The 14,373-nt window shown below is 38.5% G+C and overlaps 1 protein-coding gene across 13 annotated transcripts in view; it reads right to left on the reverse strand.

The window, feature by feature from the left end:
* Positions 1-14,373, reverse strand: part of TRPM3 (transient receptor potential cation channel subfamily M member 3) — an 896,309-nt gene that overhangs the window by 277,826 nt on the left and 604,110 nt on the right. For all 13 annotated transcript variants that reach the window (XM_061132826.1, XM_061132822.1, XM_061132817.1 and 10 more), the window contains exons 2-3: positions 7,858-7,937; positions 6,335-6,539 (exon numbers count right to left, since the gene is read on the reverse strand). In XM_061132826.1, the coding sequence (XP_060988809.1) occupies positions 6,335-6,539; positions 7,858-7,937 (285 nt within the window). The remainder of the gene's footprint in view (positions 1-6,334; positions 6,540-7,857; positions 7,938-14,373) is intronic.

Below are 14,373 nucleotides of genomic sequence, written 5' to 3' on the forward strand. Positions count from 1 at the left end.
GAAAGATCTAGCTGCCTCTTGAAGTTTTTCCTCTATTCTTAAGTATCACATTATACACATATCATATATTAGCTGTGTGACATGGGGCAAATTATTTACATTTCTGTGCTGTAAAATGTTATTTTGTCATATAGGAGTAATAATACTAATGTCATAAACATGAAATATATAAATACATATAAATACTTGGCACAGCAATGGACACAAGGTAGATGTTTAATCAATTTTAGTTGAATAACAAATTCATTATTTTTTATAGAACCTGAAAATTGTTGCAAAAGTATTTTGATTAATACTTTGAAGGATACCTGTTCTAGTAAATATATTTGGAGTATCAATCTCCAGGGTTCTTAGAAATTTCAAATTCACTAAAAACTCTTCAGGAGGGGAAAATTTTTAGGTAGAAGAAAAACTGTATGATGAGAAGGAATCCTTATTGCCAAATTCAGACTTAAATTGAAGAAAGTAGGGAAAACCACTAGACCATTCAGATATGAACTAAATCAAATCCCTTATGATTATACAGTGGGAGTGACAAATAGATTCAAGGGATTAGATCTGATCGACAGAGTGCCTGAAGAACTATGGATGGAGGTGCGTGACATTGTACAGGAGGCAGTGATCAAGACCATCCCCAAGAAAAAGAAATGCAAAAAGGCAAAATGGATGTCTGAGGAGGGCTTACAAATAACTTAGAAAAGAAGAGAAGCAAAAGGCAAAGGAGAAAAGGAAAGATACACCCATTTGAATGCAGAGTTCCAAAGAATAGCAAGAAGAGATAAGAAAGCCTTCTTCAGTGATTGGTGCAAAGAAATAGAGGAAAACAATAGAATTGGAAAGACTAGAGATCTCTTCAAATTAGAGAAAATTAGAGATACCAAGGGAACATTTCATGCAAAGGTGGGCACAACAAAGGACAGAAATGGTGCGGACCTAACAGAAGCAGAAGATATTAAGAAGAGGTGGCAAAAATACACAGAAGAACTATACAAAAAAGATCTTCATGACCTAGATAATCACGATGGTGTGATCACTCACCTAGAGCCAGACATCCTGGACTGTGAAGTCAAGTGGGCCTTAGGAAGCATCACTTCAAACAAAGCTAGTGGAGGCGATGGAATTCCATTTGAGCTATTTCAAATCCTGAAAGATGATGCTGTGAAAGTGCTACACTCAATATGCCAGCAAATGTGGAAAACTCAGCAGTGGCCACAGGACTGGAAAAGGTCAGTTTTCATTCCAATCCCAAAGAAAGGTAATCCCAAAGAATGCTCCAACTACCGCACAATTGCACTCATCTCACACGCTAGCGAAGTAATGCTCAAAATTCTCCAAGCCAGGCTTCAGCAGTACGTGAACCGTGAACTTCCAGATGTTCAAGCTGGATTTAGAAAAGGCAGAGGAACCAGAGATCAAATTGCCAACATCCGCTGGATCATTGAAAAAGTGAGCTAGTTCCAGAAAAACATCTATTTCTGCTTTATTGACTATGCCAAAGCCTTTGACTGTGTGGATCACAACGAACTGTGGAAAATTCTGAAAGAGATGGGAATGCCAGACCACCTGACCTGCCTCCTGAAAAATCTGTATGCAGGTCAAGAAGCAACAGTTAAAATGGACATGGAACAACAGACTGGTTCCAAATCAGGAAAGGAGCACGTCAAGGCTGTACATCCTAACTCTGCTTATTTAACTTATATGCAGAGTACATCATGAGAAATGCTGGACTGGATGAAGCCCAAGCTGGAATCAAGATAGCCTGAAGAAATATCAATAATCTCAGATATGCAGATGACACCACATTTATGGCAGAAAGCGAAGAACTAAAGAGCCTCTTGATGAAAGTGAAAGAGGAGAGTGAAAAAGTTGGCTTAAAGCTCAACATTCAGAGAACTAAAATCATGGCATCTGGTTCCATCAACTTCATGGAAAATAGATGGGGAAATAATGGAAACAGTGACAGACTTTATTTTTTTGGGCCTCCAAAATCACTGCAGATGGTGACTGAAATTAAAATGCTTGCTCCGTGGAAGAAAAGTTATGAACAACCTAGGCAGCATATTAAAAAGAAAAGACTTTACTTTGCCAACAGAGGTCCATCTAGTCAAAGCTATGGTCTTTCCAGTAGTTATGTATGGATGTGAGAGTTGGACTAGAAGGAAAGCTGAGCAGTGAAGAATTGGTGCTTTTGAACTGCGGTGTTGGAGAAGACTCTTGAGAGTCCATTGGACTGCAAGGAGATCCAACCAATCCATCCTAAAGGAAACCAGTCCTGAATATTCACTGGAAGGACTGATGCTGAAACTGAAACTCCAATATTTTGGCCACCCAATGTGAAGAACTGACTCATTGGAAAAGATCCTGATGCTGAGAAAGACTGAACGCGGGAGGAGAAGGGGAGGACAGAGGATGAGAAGGTTGGATGGCATCACGCAATGGACATGAGTTTGAGTAAACTCTGGGAGTTGGTGATGGGCAGGGAGGCCTGGCCTGCTGCAGTCCATGGGGTCGCAAAGAGCTGGACAGAACTGAGTAACTGAACTGAACTGAACTGAGAAGGAATTTTGGCTTTGTCCATCATAAGTGGCACAAACACCACACCCATAGTAACTGTCTAATTGTTGAGGTCTACAGTGAATAAAGTAGAAAGGATGCCAGGTAACAGTTCATTTTCTATTTTGCATGAATAAGAAGATATAGGAGGTTGATGTAATGTGGAAGTCAAACTGTATAATTTGGTGGTTTACAAGCCACGTGTCTCCAGTCACTGATGAGCAGGTGTCTGTAGTGCTAACCTTCAATCTGTGACTGTCACTAATGCCATCTTATGTAGCCTAAAACTATGGAAAATGGTGGAAATATGTAGCATATCTTTGGAGTCCCAGGAAGTAAAGGTGGCTGCTTCACTGCCCCATCACTATGATTTTCATAAATATATTGAGCACTGGCTGTATACCAGGTAATTTCATATTCTTCTAATCCTTGTAAGAGTTAATCGCTAAGTCATATCTGACTCTTTGCAACCCCATAGACTGTAGTCAGGCTCCTCTGTCCATGGAATTCTCCAGGCAAGAATACTGGAGTAGGTAGCCATTCCTTTCTCCAGGGGATCTTCCTGACCCAAGGATTGAACCTGGGTCTCCTGCATTGCAGGCAGATTCTTCACTGTCTGAAACCACCAAAAATCCCATAAGGCAATTACGTCCACTTCATAAATAAGAAAACTTGAGGTTCAGCTAAGTCATTTGGCTTAACCAAGATTTTCTGACCAAGTAGAGAGAGAGTGAGTGTATAAATACAGTTCTATAAGACTTGAAGATTATGCATCTTATTTTAACTGACTGCAAAGCCCCTCTTGTAACTAAAGTAAGTGAATGCTTGGTGGAAGTAATAACATAGCAAATACTGATTTAGCTTTAACATCAGGTACTGTTCTAAGTACTTAATACATACTGACCTATTTAATCTTTGCTATAGCCTTATTTAGTAGGAATTACTATTTTCATTTTGCATATGAGGAAACTAAGGCACTGGGAAGTTAAATAAACTGAGCCAGATTATGAACCAGTAAGTGACGGACCAGCTTATAAACAAAGCAATGTGGGTTTGCATTCTGGGCTTAACAACTAGGTAAAAGAATTGGAACTTCTTGAATTATTAATAGTTTAAAGGATTAACTGAAAAATTATGGTTTGATTTTTCATAGTAATTTGCCAAGATATGTACCCAAATGCATGTCTTTCTAAACATTAATCAAAATATTTCAAAAAAAAATTCAGAGCCTGAAGCAAATAATAATGATGATAGTAGTAAAAACAACTGTTAAAATTAATTTTACAACCCACTGAAATGTTGTGAAGTAATTAGCCTCCAACTAATAAAAAAAAAAAAAGAATTAAAAAAAAATTAATTTTACATCTATAATGTACCCTGGCACTGTGCCAGATGACTTATATATGTCATGTCATTTAACATTTATAATAGTAGTTTTATTATTTCTAGAAAACAGAATAAATTACTGAGGCCCAGAGAATTCCCTGGTGGCTCAGTCAGTAAAGAATCTGCCTGCAATGCAGGAGACCTGATTCAATCCCTGGGTCGGGAAGATCCCCCCGAGAAAGAAATGGCAACCCACTCCAGTATTCTTGCCTCGGAAATCCCATTGACAGAGGAGCCTGGCGGGCTACTGTCCTTGGAGTCACAAAGAGTCAGAAACAATTGAGTGACTAAACCATAAGAGAATTTAATTAACATTTCTCGTGGCACACAATAAATATATGATGTGTCTGGGATAGACTGTTTGCATTCAGAGCCCACATTCTTCATTACCAAACTAATACTCCATTCTTTCATAATTTTTTGTGGTGGAAAACTTTATCTTCTGAGAACTGATCTGAGTTTTAAAAACCAGCACGAGTCATTTGTGACTAAGTCATTTGTTTTTTGAATTTCAGGGACTTGAGATGAAGAACTGACTTATTGGAAAAGACCCTGAGGCTGGGAAGGATTGAGGGCAGAAGGAGAAGGGGATGAAAGAGGATGAGATGGTTTGATGGCATCACCAACTCAATGGATTTGAGTTTGAGTAAGCTCTGGGAGTTGGTGATGGATAGCAAAGCCTAATGATGGAAGCTGCAGTCCATGGCGTCACAAAGAGTCAGACATGACTGAGTGAACTGAAGTGAACTGAACTGAACTGATATTAACTTATGCTCAAAAACACCATTTGAAGAAAATAACAGAATGCTTTTCTCTTGTGATCGATAAATTGTCTGAAATCAGTTCCCTAAACACATTTTGTGCACTGGTGGCAACATGGAAATTACAATCTCCCAGGTGATGACTTTGGAGGAATGCTCTTACAGCAAATGTATGCTCTATACTTGACAGATACTGCATGTTAACGAAAGAAATAATGGCTAGAAGCTTACCATATGCCTCTGGACTTGTGGCATGTTGCTTACAGGCATCAAGCATCTATGTAGTCACTGGGTATACTACGCTATAATGACTGTTGACCACTAAACCACTTCATCATCTGCAGCACTTTTCTTATAGGGAGAACTTGCATGACTTTTAATTAAGGCACGGTTCCAGAGGATCCACACTATATGTGATTCAACCCCATACTCTGAGTGAAGACTAAGCTGAGTTGGTAACTCTTATGACCTTTTGTGGGAACATGTATCCCTTAAGTGGATGAGGAAGTTACCAAATCTCCATATCCCTTGATTCTGTCTAAGTTAAGACTACCTAACCCTTTCTTTGTTTTCCCAGGTCTTGGTGGAGGTTGCACATAGATTTCTCCTTTCCAATATATTGTTCAGAATTAATTTTTTTAGGAAAGAACTGTGAGAATAGGTTGGTCAGCCATTCTGAGGAGGAGTGGATGGGGGAAAGCAGAGGGGGGGAAAAAGAGATAAAAGAGGTGGCTTTATTGCACATTTATAGACTGTAACTTGTGTGAACTGACTTCCCCTGCATTTTGCAATATGCTTCTTTAAGCAAAATTTCCTCTCCAAACTCAGAAAACTCTGTGGAGTGCCTGAGAACAGTCACCTCCAACTGCTCTACCCTCAACTAAATAACTAACTGTCTCTTCTCAACAGTTAGAAGCAAGCTTGTTGGAAAGTAGTGTTTCTAGAGCTTCCAAAAACACATAGTAGACATTTTTTCTTGGCAAAATCCATTAGGGAGGAATCCATGATGAAAGTTAAAATTTAGATGTGACAACTCTTAAAAGTAAAATTTGTGTATTTCCAAATTCTTCCTTTCCAAAAAAAAAAAAAAAATGCTTTTCATATGGAGCTGTTCTATTGAGAACATTATTGAATGCAGCTGCTTGAAGAAAAAGCACTTAATTTGGATGGCAAGATCTCTGCTAGTACAGGGAAGGAAATAGTCTGGGATGATCATTTCTACCTTAAATTGACAGAAATGCTAATTACCAATAGAATGAAATGGAGACCTAAGGGTAAGATTTTTTTTTTTCACCAAAGGAGTTAGAAAAACATGTCCCAATTGATGAGAGCCAGAAAATAAAATAACAAACAGTGAATAATGATGGAAAGCTACTTGCTATTATTTTAAAAAACAATAGTCATTAGGTCTGATCTCATAATTATTACTCTAAAAATCCTGAAAATAAGGTCTTCTTTCCCCCATTAAATAGAAAAGAGCAGAGAGGCAGAGCAGAAACATAATTAGAGCTGGTCACCCAGCAAGGAACTGGCAAAGTTGAGATTTAGCCCAAAGACTAAATGTTCAGCTCTTCACCACTCCTCTGAAGGACTTGGAAGAGAATTTGAGCAGTGAGTTACAGTGTTCTGATTACCATGGCTTTGTTGGAATGGCCGCCTCCTTGGAACTCAATGGTCCCAAAAGCATCGGTGGGGCTGAGTTGAGTGTGCTTGCTGATGGACCACTTCTCAGACTGGATGTCATTTCGAGAGAGGCGACTTTCGTTTTTCTCATTCTGAAGAACCGAGATACTAGGAGTGAGGCCAACATGCTGGCCTATTAGACGCCCACAGCAACACCTATAATGTAAGAGGTCAAAGTGAACCCCTTGTATTAGTGACAACTGGAATATACACTTAAGGCAATCTGCTGGAGAAACCTACAAACTGTAGCAAGCCAGCAAGTCAGTTTTCAGGTGGAAACCATACATGGCATACCTGACAAATGGTGAACTCAGGATTTACTTGACAAATTAATACACTTCTTCTCTGGTCCTTCCTCATTTTGCTCTAGCTGTAATGTGCCTCCCATCTTTCTGAACCCACCCCCTTTCACACCAGCCATACTGTTCAGGACTGGAACCTAAGAATGAAAGCCCTGTAGGTTTTTCTACTTTTCATTCCTCCCATCTATTAAATCTTGTGCAAAGGCCACTGAACAGCTTTAAGGGGAGAATTTTAACAGGCACATTTAAATAAGGACTCTCAATCATATGTGAGTAAGAACCTAACTTGTCTTTTCCCAATTGACACTCACTGTCAAATATCCAATTCTAAGAATAAAAATTTGCAACTTGAGTTTTCTTGAAGAAACAAGAAAAAATTATTCACAACATATCTGAAAATAAAATTTGTTCCTCACATCGTTGAAAACATTGCTCATACTTTACTACTAGCACTACTATGACTATTAGCAATAATACTGATATGTTGTTACCATTTATTAAATACTAACAGTGTGACATTCATTGCATGGGTACAATATTATAGTTTTAAAGGCATTCAAGGTTGCACAGCTGGTTTATATGATTCCAGAGTCTATATTTTAAACTACTTCATTATATTGTCTTTTTGTAAAGGTACTTCCAGATAGTCATATATTACTTTATCCCAAATGCTTCACACTTTCTATACTTTTGATCATTAGGAAGTAAGTAGAATTTTAAAAATGTTCTTGAATAGAAATCTGAAGGTCTGCAGTCTAGTCAGTAATCTGCTAGGAGTATCTCATTTAAAAGTCTCTTTTTCGCTGTAGCTGAGCATGTTGGTAAAAACCAACCATTTTGATGAAATGCTGGAAAGGGAAACCACATTAAATATATATTTATACATATATATATGTATATATCAATATGAAATCCATCTTGCAGACAATGATGAAATTCCCTTCCTGATGGTGTACCTGTTATTTTGTACATGCTCTCAGAGAATTAACTACAGGCATGGCATATTACATGGTGTGTATATATAAGATTGTTTCAAAGATATTCAGTAACAATGAAAAGTGATCTTTAATCTCACATCGGTTCTGTTGCAATGGATAGTGACTACTATCATAGTTTTGTTCCTGTAAGTGCTACTTCAAGTTCTTGCTACATTACAAAGACAGCAAACTTACCTATGGGGGTCTTTGGTGCTGGGGATGATGTGAACACATTCTCTTTTATAAAAGGCTCTTTCTATCCAAGACTTCTGAGCCTGAAAAAAAGGAAAAGGAAAGGGGAACATAGCCTTTAAGTATTTTTGACTAGAATGCAAAATTCCATAAACACTTAACAGACTAATATCTCATAAACTGAATTGAAATTGTTGTTACTTCACACATAAATGCTGTATATTACAAAATCCCTTACTATCAGAAACTGCTGATTAGATTTTTAATGTCATAATATGAGAGTTAAAGGAAAATGACCATATTAAAAAATGCTTGTAATAGAACTATATACAAGTTCATAATGACTTCTGAAGAACAGAAAAATAATGCTATTTACAGAGAAAATGAAAGCTATACAGCAGTATGTTCGTAACCCTTTAGATACCAAGTATTAGTATCAGGAAAAAATATACCTAAATAAGCATAAAGTTTTCATGGCCGACACTTCCATTAGATTTTATTTATAGAAAGAAAGAAAAATGGTGAGGAAATTACATTAATTTGAGCTCTAATCCATCAGCATGCTTTTACTAAAATCCAAATTATCAGTGCTTGAATGTGGAAGGGGAAAAAGGAAATGGAAACATAAGGAAGATAAATGTCTTCATCACAGTCCAAAATTTCACAGGTAATGCCTTTGGAAGGAAAGTAGATGCCACATTTCTTGGCATCCCACATGCCTTTCAGCACATGAAACACAGCTTCTTAGAACGAGCATTGTTGGGACTGTCCACACAGCAGCCTGGCCACTGAGATTAGGTTCCCAGAAGGATAAAGCAAGTTCCAACAAACTGTACCATCTTTGTTCCAAACCAGTGTCCATCCTTCATCCCTTAACCCCTTTCTTTACCAGCATTTGAAACAGTATAGGACTCTCCTATGTAATCCAGTAAACTACTCAGAAGATTCCTTCTCTAAGCGAGTGGTTAAGATAGAAGTTTGGTAGAGTAACATGTAATGTTATTTCCACATGGTGTCATCTTCTATCTAACTCAGGATCAGAACAAAATTCCTACTTTTAAAATATACAGAGAGTTTGGGATTGACATAGACACACTGCTATTAATATATTTAAAATGGATCACAGACAAGGACCTACTTTCCTGTGTAGAGCATAGGAAACTCTGCTCAATATTCTGTAACAACCTAACTGGGAAAAACATTAGACAAAAGAATAGATACATGTATATGTATAACTGAATCAATTTGTTGTATACCTGAAATTAACACAACATTGTTAATTAACTGTAAAGTAAAGTAAAGTAAAGTGAAAGTTGTTCAGTTGTGCCTGACTCTTTGGACCCCATGGACTATAAGTCCCTGGAATTCTCCAGGCCTGGGTATTGGAGTGGGTAGCCTTTGCCTTCTCCAGGGGATCTTCCCAACCTAGGGATCGAACCCAGGTCTCCTGCATTGCAGGCAGATTCTTAACCAGCTGAGCCACCAGGGTAGCCCAAGAATGTGGGAGTGGGTAGCCTATCCTTCTCCAGGGGATCTTCCTGACCCAGGAATTAAACAGGGGTCTCCTGCATTGCAGGCGAATTCTTTATCAGCTGAGCTAAGAGGGAAGCTCTAATTAATTATATTCCAATATAAAGTAAAAAGTTAAGAAAAAATACATACAGGGCCAAAGTGCAAACATGCTGTTTACTTGGCCTGTTTCAGTGACCAATGCTGACTGTTTCAAGTCCCCGTTTTGTTGGCTATAACTGATACTAACTCTTTTAAGGACCCAAATAGCTGTAAACGTTGTGCTAAGGTCTCGTCCTCAGCCCCTTAATACTGCACCTCCGTCCTCTTTCACAGTGGAGTCTATGTGAGCATGTGGCACTGAAGGCAGTAGTTGTCTTAGATGCATAACAAAGCACATTTTGAAAGTAGCAACACAGGGCGATGCTTGAGGGGTACAAAGGACCAGCATCCTGTGTCAGTCATGGTTACAATCAGGTCGCATAATTTCTGAGTGCTTATGCATTGTCCAAATGTAAAGGAGCAGCCACTCTGCTGCAGAGATCCTGGGTCCAGGTGGCCCTCTGCACTGTCATACCACAAAGGTAACATTTGCAGTTCTGTTTGTCATTTTGGCATGGAGAAAGCTTCAGTGTCTATTCTCAAAGTTTTTCTTCTCAAAAATGTAGGAATTAATCCTTTGTCTGTTTCTTCATTTGCTATTATTTTCTCCCAATCTGAGGGCTGTCTTTTCACCTTACTTATAGTTTCCTTTGTAGTGCAAAAGCTTTTAAGTTTCATTAGGTCCCATTTGTTTAGTTTTGCTTTTATTTCCAATATTCTGGGAGGTGGGTCATAGAGGATCTTGCTGTGATTTATGTCGGAGAGTGTTTTGCCTATGTTCTCCTCTAGGAGTTTTATAGTTTCTGGTCTTACATTTAGATCTTTAATCCATTTTGAGTTTATTTTTGTGTATGGTGTTAGAAAGTGTTGTGGGCATACACACTGAGGAAACCAGATCTGAAAGAGACACGTGCACCCCAATGTTCATTGCAGCACTGTTTATAATAGCCAGGACATGGAAGCAACCTAGATGCCCATCAGCAGATGAATGGATAAGGAAGCTGTGGTACATATACACCATGGAATATTACTCAGCCATTAAAAAGAATTCATTTGAACCAGTCCTAATGAGATGGATGAAGCTGGAGCCCCTTATACAGAGTGAAGTAAGCCAGAAAGATAAAGAACATTACAGCATACTAACACATATATATGGAATTTAGAAAGGTGATAACGATAACCCTATATGCAAAACAGAAAAAGAGACACAGAAATACAGAACAGACTTTTGAACTTTGTGGGAGAATGTGAGGGTGGGATATTTCAAAAGAACAGCATGTATACTATCTATGGTGAAACAGATCACCAGCCCAGGTGGGATGCATGAGACAAGTGCTCGGGCCTGGTGCACTGGGAAGACCCAGAGGAATCGGGTGGAGAGGGAGGTGGGAGGGGGGATCGGGATGGGGAATACGTGTAAATCTATGGCTGATTCATATCAATGTATGACAAAACCCACTGGAAAAAAAAATAATAATAATAAAAATAAAAAATAAATAAATAAATTTTTTAAAAAATGTAGGAAAAACTAGTGGCTACATCTTTGCAGCAGAAATAAGCTTAGCAGCATAGATAACCAGTCTTTATCTTCATAAAAAGCCTGTAAGTTAAACTATTCATAGGCTGTGATTTTTTTCCTAGAAACTGAATACTTTCTTTGATAATATCTCTTGGCAGATAGATGGTAAAAATATTCCTCTCTTGACATCTGAAACCAACTCTCCCTACACCTTGGGGAGCAGAAAAGGGAGAGCATACTTTCACTTTTTAGGGACCCACTTTGGCTGGCATTCAGAAGGATCTTTTGGAAAGCATCTGGGAATTTCAGGGAGTGCTGATCAATACTCTTTGAGAGAAAGTAGGAATGGCAGTATGATGGGTAGAGAATGATGTCTGCAGTTAGAAAAGTGGTATGAATGAGACTCCGCAGCTTCAACAAAGTCATATAATTTCTTTGATCCTCAGTTTTCCTCATCTATAAAAATGGGCACAACCATAATGCCTGAAACACGGAGTTGTTATCATTATTTAGGTAGCAAGTTTTCACTTAAAGAAGAGGAACCAGTCTTCCATTGGTCTGGTACTAAAAGTTCAGATAAAGGTTTAAATGAGAAACACTATTAAACTGCCATAGCAGATCTGACCTAAATTGACTTTATGTTACCCTGGAGATGATAATGCTCCCAGAAGGCCTAACTGTCTACAGACAAGGTATCTAGAAATTTATTTAACTTCTCTGGGCCTTTTCTATAACATGAGGATAATCATAGCTACTTTGGAAAACTGTATTAATCAAAGTAGATGATTCAGGGTAAGCATCTGGCACTTAGTAGGTGCTCAGTAGATAATACAATGCCTAATTTTTATTTGGGATTTAGCATGTGCCTGGAATTGTGCCTTATATGTATTATCTCCATGGAGCCTTATAAGAACCCCATGGGGGAATTACTACTATTATGTCGTGTCTGTGTGAGATGTAGCAAATTGGAAGACAGACTTTGAACTTGAGCTGTCTGACTTCAGAGTTCATACTCTTACTGACTCTGCTCAACTGTCTCTCCAAATTAGACGTTATTGGTATTAAAATACCCTAGATCTGGGCAGACCTGGGAGTGCCCTTGTAGAGGCATGTCTGAGAACCAGTTCACACTCGCACCTTTCCCCTCCTTATTTCCTCCTTCCAGTTCCCACAAGTGAGGTAATCGGCACTCTACTCTCTGCTCCTCTCTCCCTGAGGTCAAGGATTGAGGTGGGACACAAGGCAGACATAAGAATGTGAGAAAAGTCAAAGAAAGGCGTATCATTATAATGGCTACAACAATGAAATGTAATCACACAGGCCTCCCAACTTGAGAATTTCAAGGGCACCTCCGCTATTTCTCTCACTTACAGATCCTGGTTTCAACATGGAAGGCCCTAGAAGCTTTACTCAGATGGTGTGTAGTAAGACTGACCGCACATGGATTGCTAACTTGTTTGTTGGTCTTTAAGTAATTTGACTTGCTTGTTGGTTTAGCAACTTAATTACCTTCCCAAAGGTGAAAAGTTACCTCATTGTCAGGGAAGGGATTAAGGATCAGTTTCTACTTCTTATTATTAGCAAACTAGCAATTTCTCTTACAAAGGCATAGAAAATTGGGAGGCGGGAAGGGAAATGTAAAAAAAAAAATTTTCCATCATTCATAATTGAGTTGGATTCTTCTTTTGAGAAAGCATAATATATAACAGAAAGAGCACATGTATAGCACACAAATTAGGAATTCTACCAAACATCATGTACAATTTACTATGCTTTGGTGTGGGCTTAACTGTGCTTTTATTCAGACTTCAGTATAGATGAATATTAGATTTTTAAAATCATTTCCCTGGCATATTTGGTATATAATCATGATTTAACTTGTCCCCTAAACTAATTCCCTTTTCCTTTGTTCAAAGGCTTTGAACTACTCTTTGTGAAGCTTTATACTTGGCTGCAACATCCAACTAAGTTGGGTTAGAATGGCTATCCTTGATGTTAGAAAGCATAAAACAGTTTTGACATGCCATGTTTCTAGTTGACCCTAATTCTCTTCTAACGCAAAACTTCAACAGTGTGCCCGAAAATCTTTTCTTTTAAAATAGGCTTTGGAGGACTCATGTACTCTTAGAAAAGGTGACTGCTACCAGCCCTTAAAAAATCACTTTTCTAAAGGTAGAACGGTCACATCACCATGGCTGAGTCTGTGAAGAGCTATTTTCTTTCTTGTCTTTCTGTATTATCAGTCATGCGTGATGTATAAGGAAATGTTTTTCAAAGGCTAATAATTAAAAGACATCTTTTTCAAAACAAAAATAAGGATATTCACATTTCGAACAAAGTATGTTACCCTCAAAGAATAAAGTACATATGAATTTTGAAAGTCAATTGTACAATCAATAAAGCATTAAAATAATAGGAAGCAAAAAAAGAAAAAAAAATTAAGTTGTTTCATTTAACCAAGTTTCCACTGTTTTTCACAAAGACTCTGCTGTAAACATTAGTCTCTCAAACTTCCATGATTCTTCTTACCACCTACTCCCCACTCACTATAGAGTTAAGACCTTCTCCAGCCAGGAATAATAACTAAATCTACCTCCAGAAAGCCTCAGAAACTGCTATTGCAATCCTCCCATTGGTAGAGCAACTTCACAGAAGGACACCAACCCAGACCAGTAATCGCACATTAGAAAAGAAAAAGAAAAAAAAAAGAGTTCACTAACTTCTCAGGAACAAATTATGAGCAAAATTTTACTACGTTCCTCATTTTGAGACTCTCAGGTTTAAAATTTACACTCTGCCCTGATCAGAACAAAATACCAAAGACTCCAAGGTACTGAATGCCTGTGTTCATTTTTACCTTCTGCTTTTCCTCAACATCTCCCTGGCATTCCCTGGGTCTTCCTCTAGATGCCCAGATCCAACACCGGAAAGTTGAACAAGAAGAAAATGAGCTGAAATAATTTTACCTGAGCACTGACTCTGAGTGGTGGCAAAGGCAGTCCCACGAGCAGCTCCTGTTGCTTTCATTTTGCTGCATCTGGGGTTGGTCATCCCGTTAATAATGCTCTTATGACCGCCCACCGGAAAAAAAGTCACTTGCCGGGCTCTTCCCCCAAGAGACGTTTCAAGTAAGCAATGAACTTGGGCAGATTAGCCCCTTGGAATGTGCTGCTTTGGGATTAGCCTCACTAAGAATCCCATGGACATTCCCTTGCAGCCCTCAAACACTGCTTGATTTGAACATCTAATCTGACGCCAGAAGGAAAACAAATCCCCGGAGAGATCGGATTTAACTGGCACAAGTCCTGACAGGCTCTCCCCCCTTTCCTTTTTCCATTTTCAGAAAGAAGCCTTGTGAAAGTGTGATAAGGTGTTCTGAGTTCTGAAAA

Source organism: Dama dama, chromosome 29 (assembly GCF_033118175.1).
Source record: "Dama dama isolate Ldn47 chromosome 29, ASM3311817v1, whole genome shotgun sequence".
Lineage (NCBI taxonomy): Eukaryota > Metazoa > Chordata > Mammalia > Artiodactyla > Cervidae > Dama > Dama dama.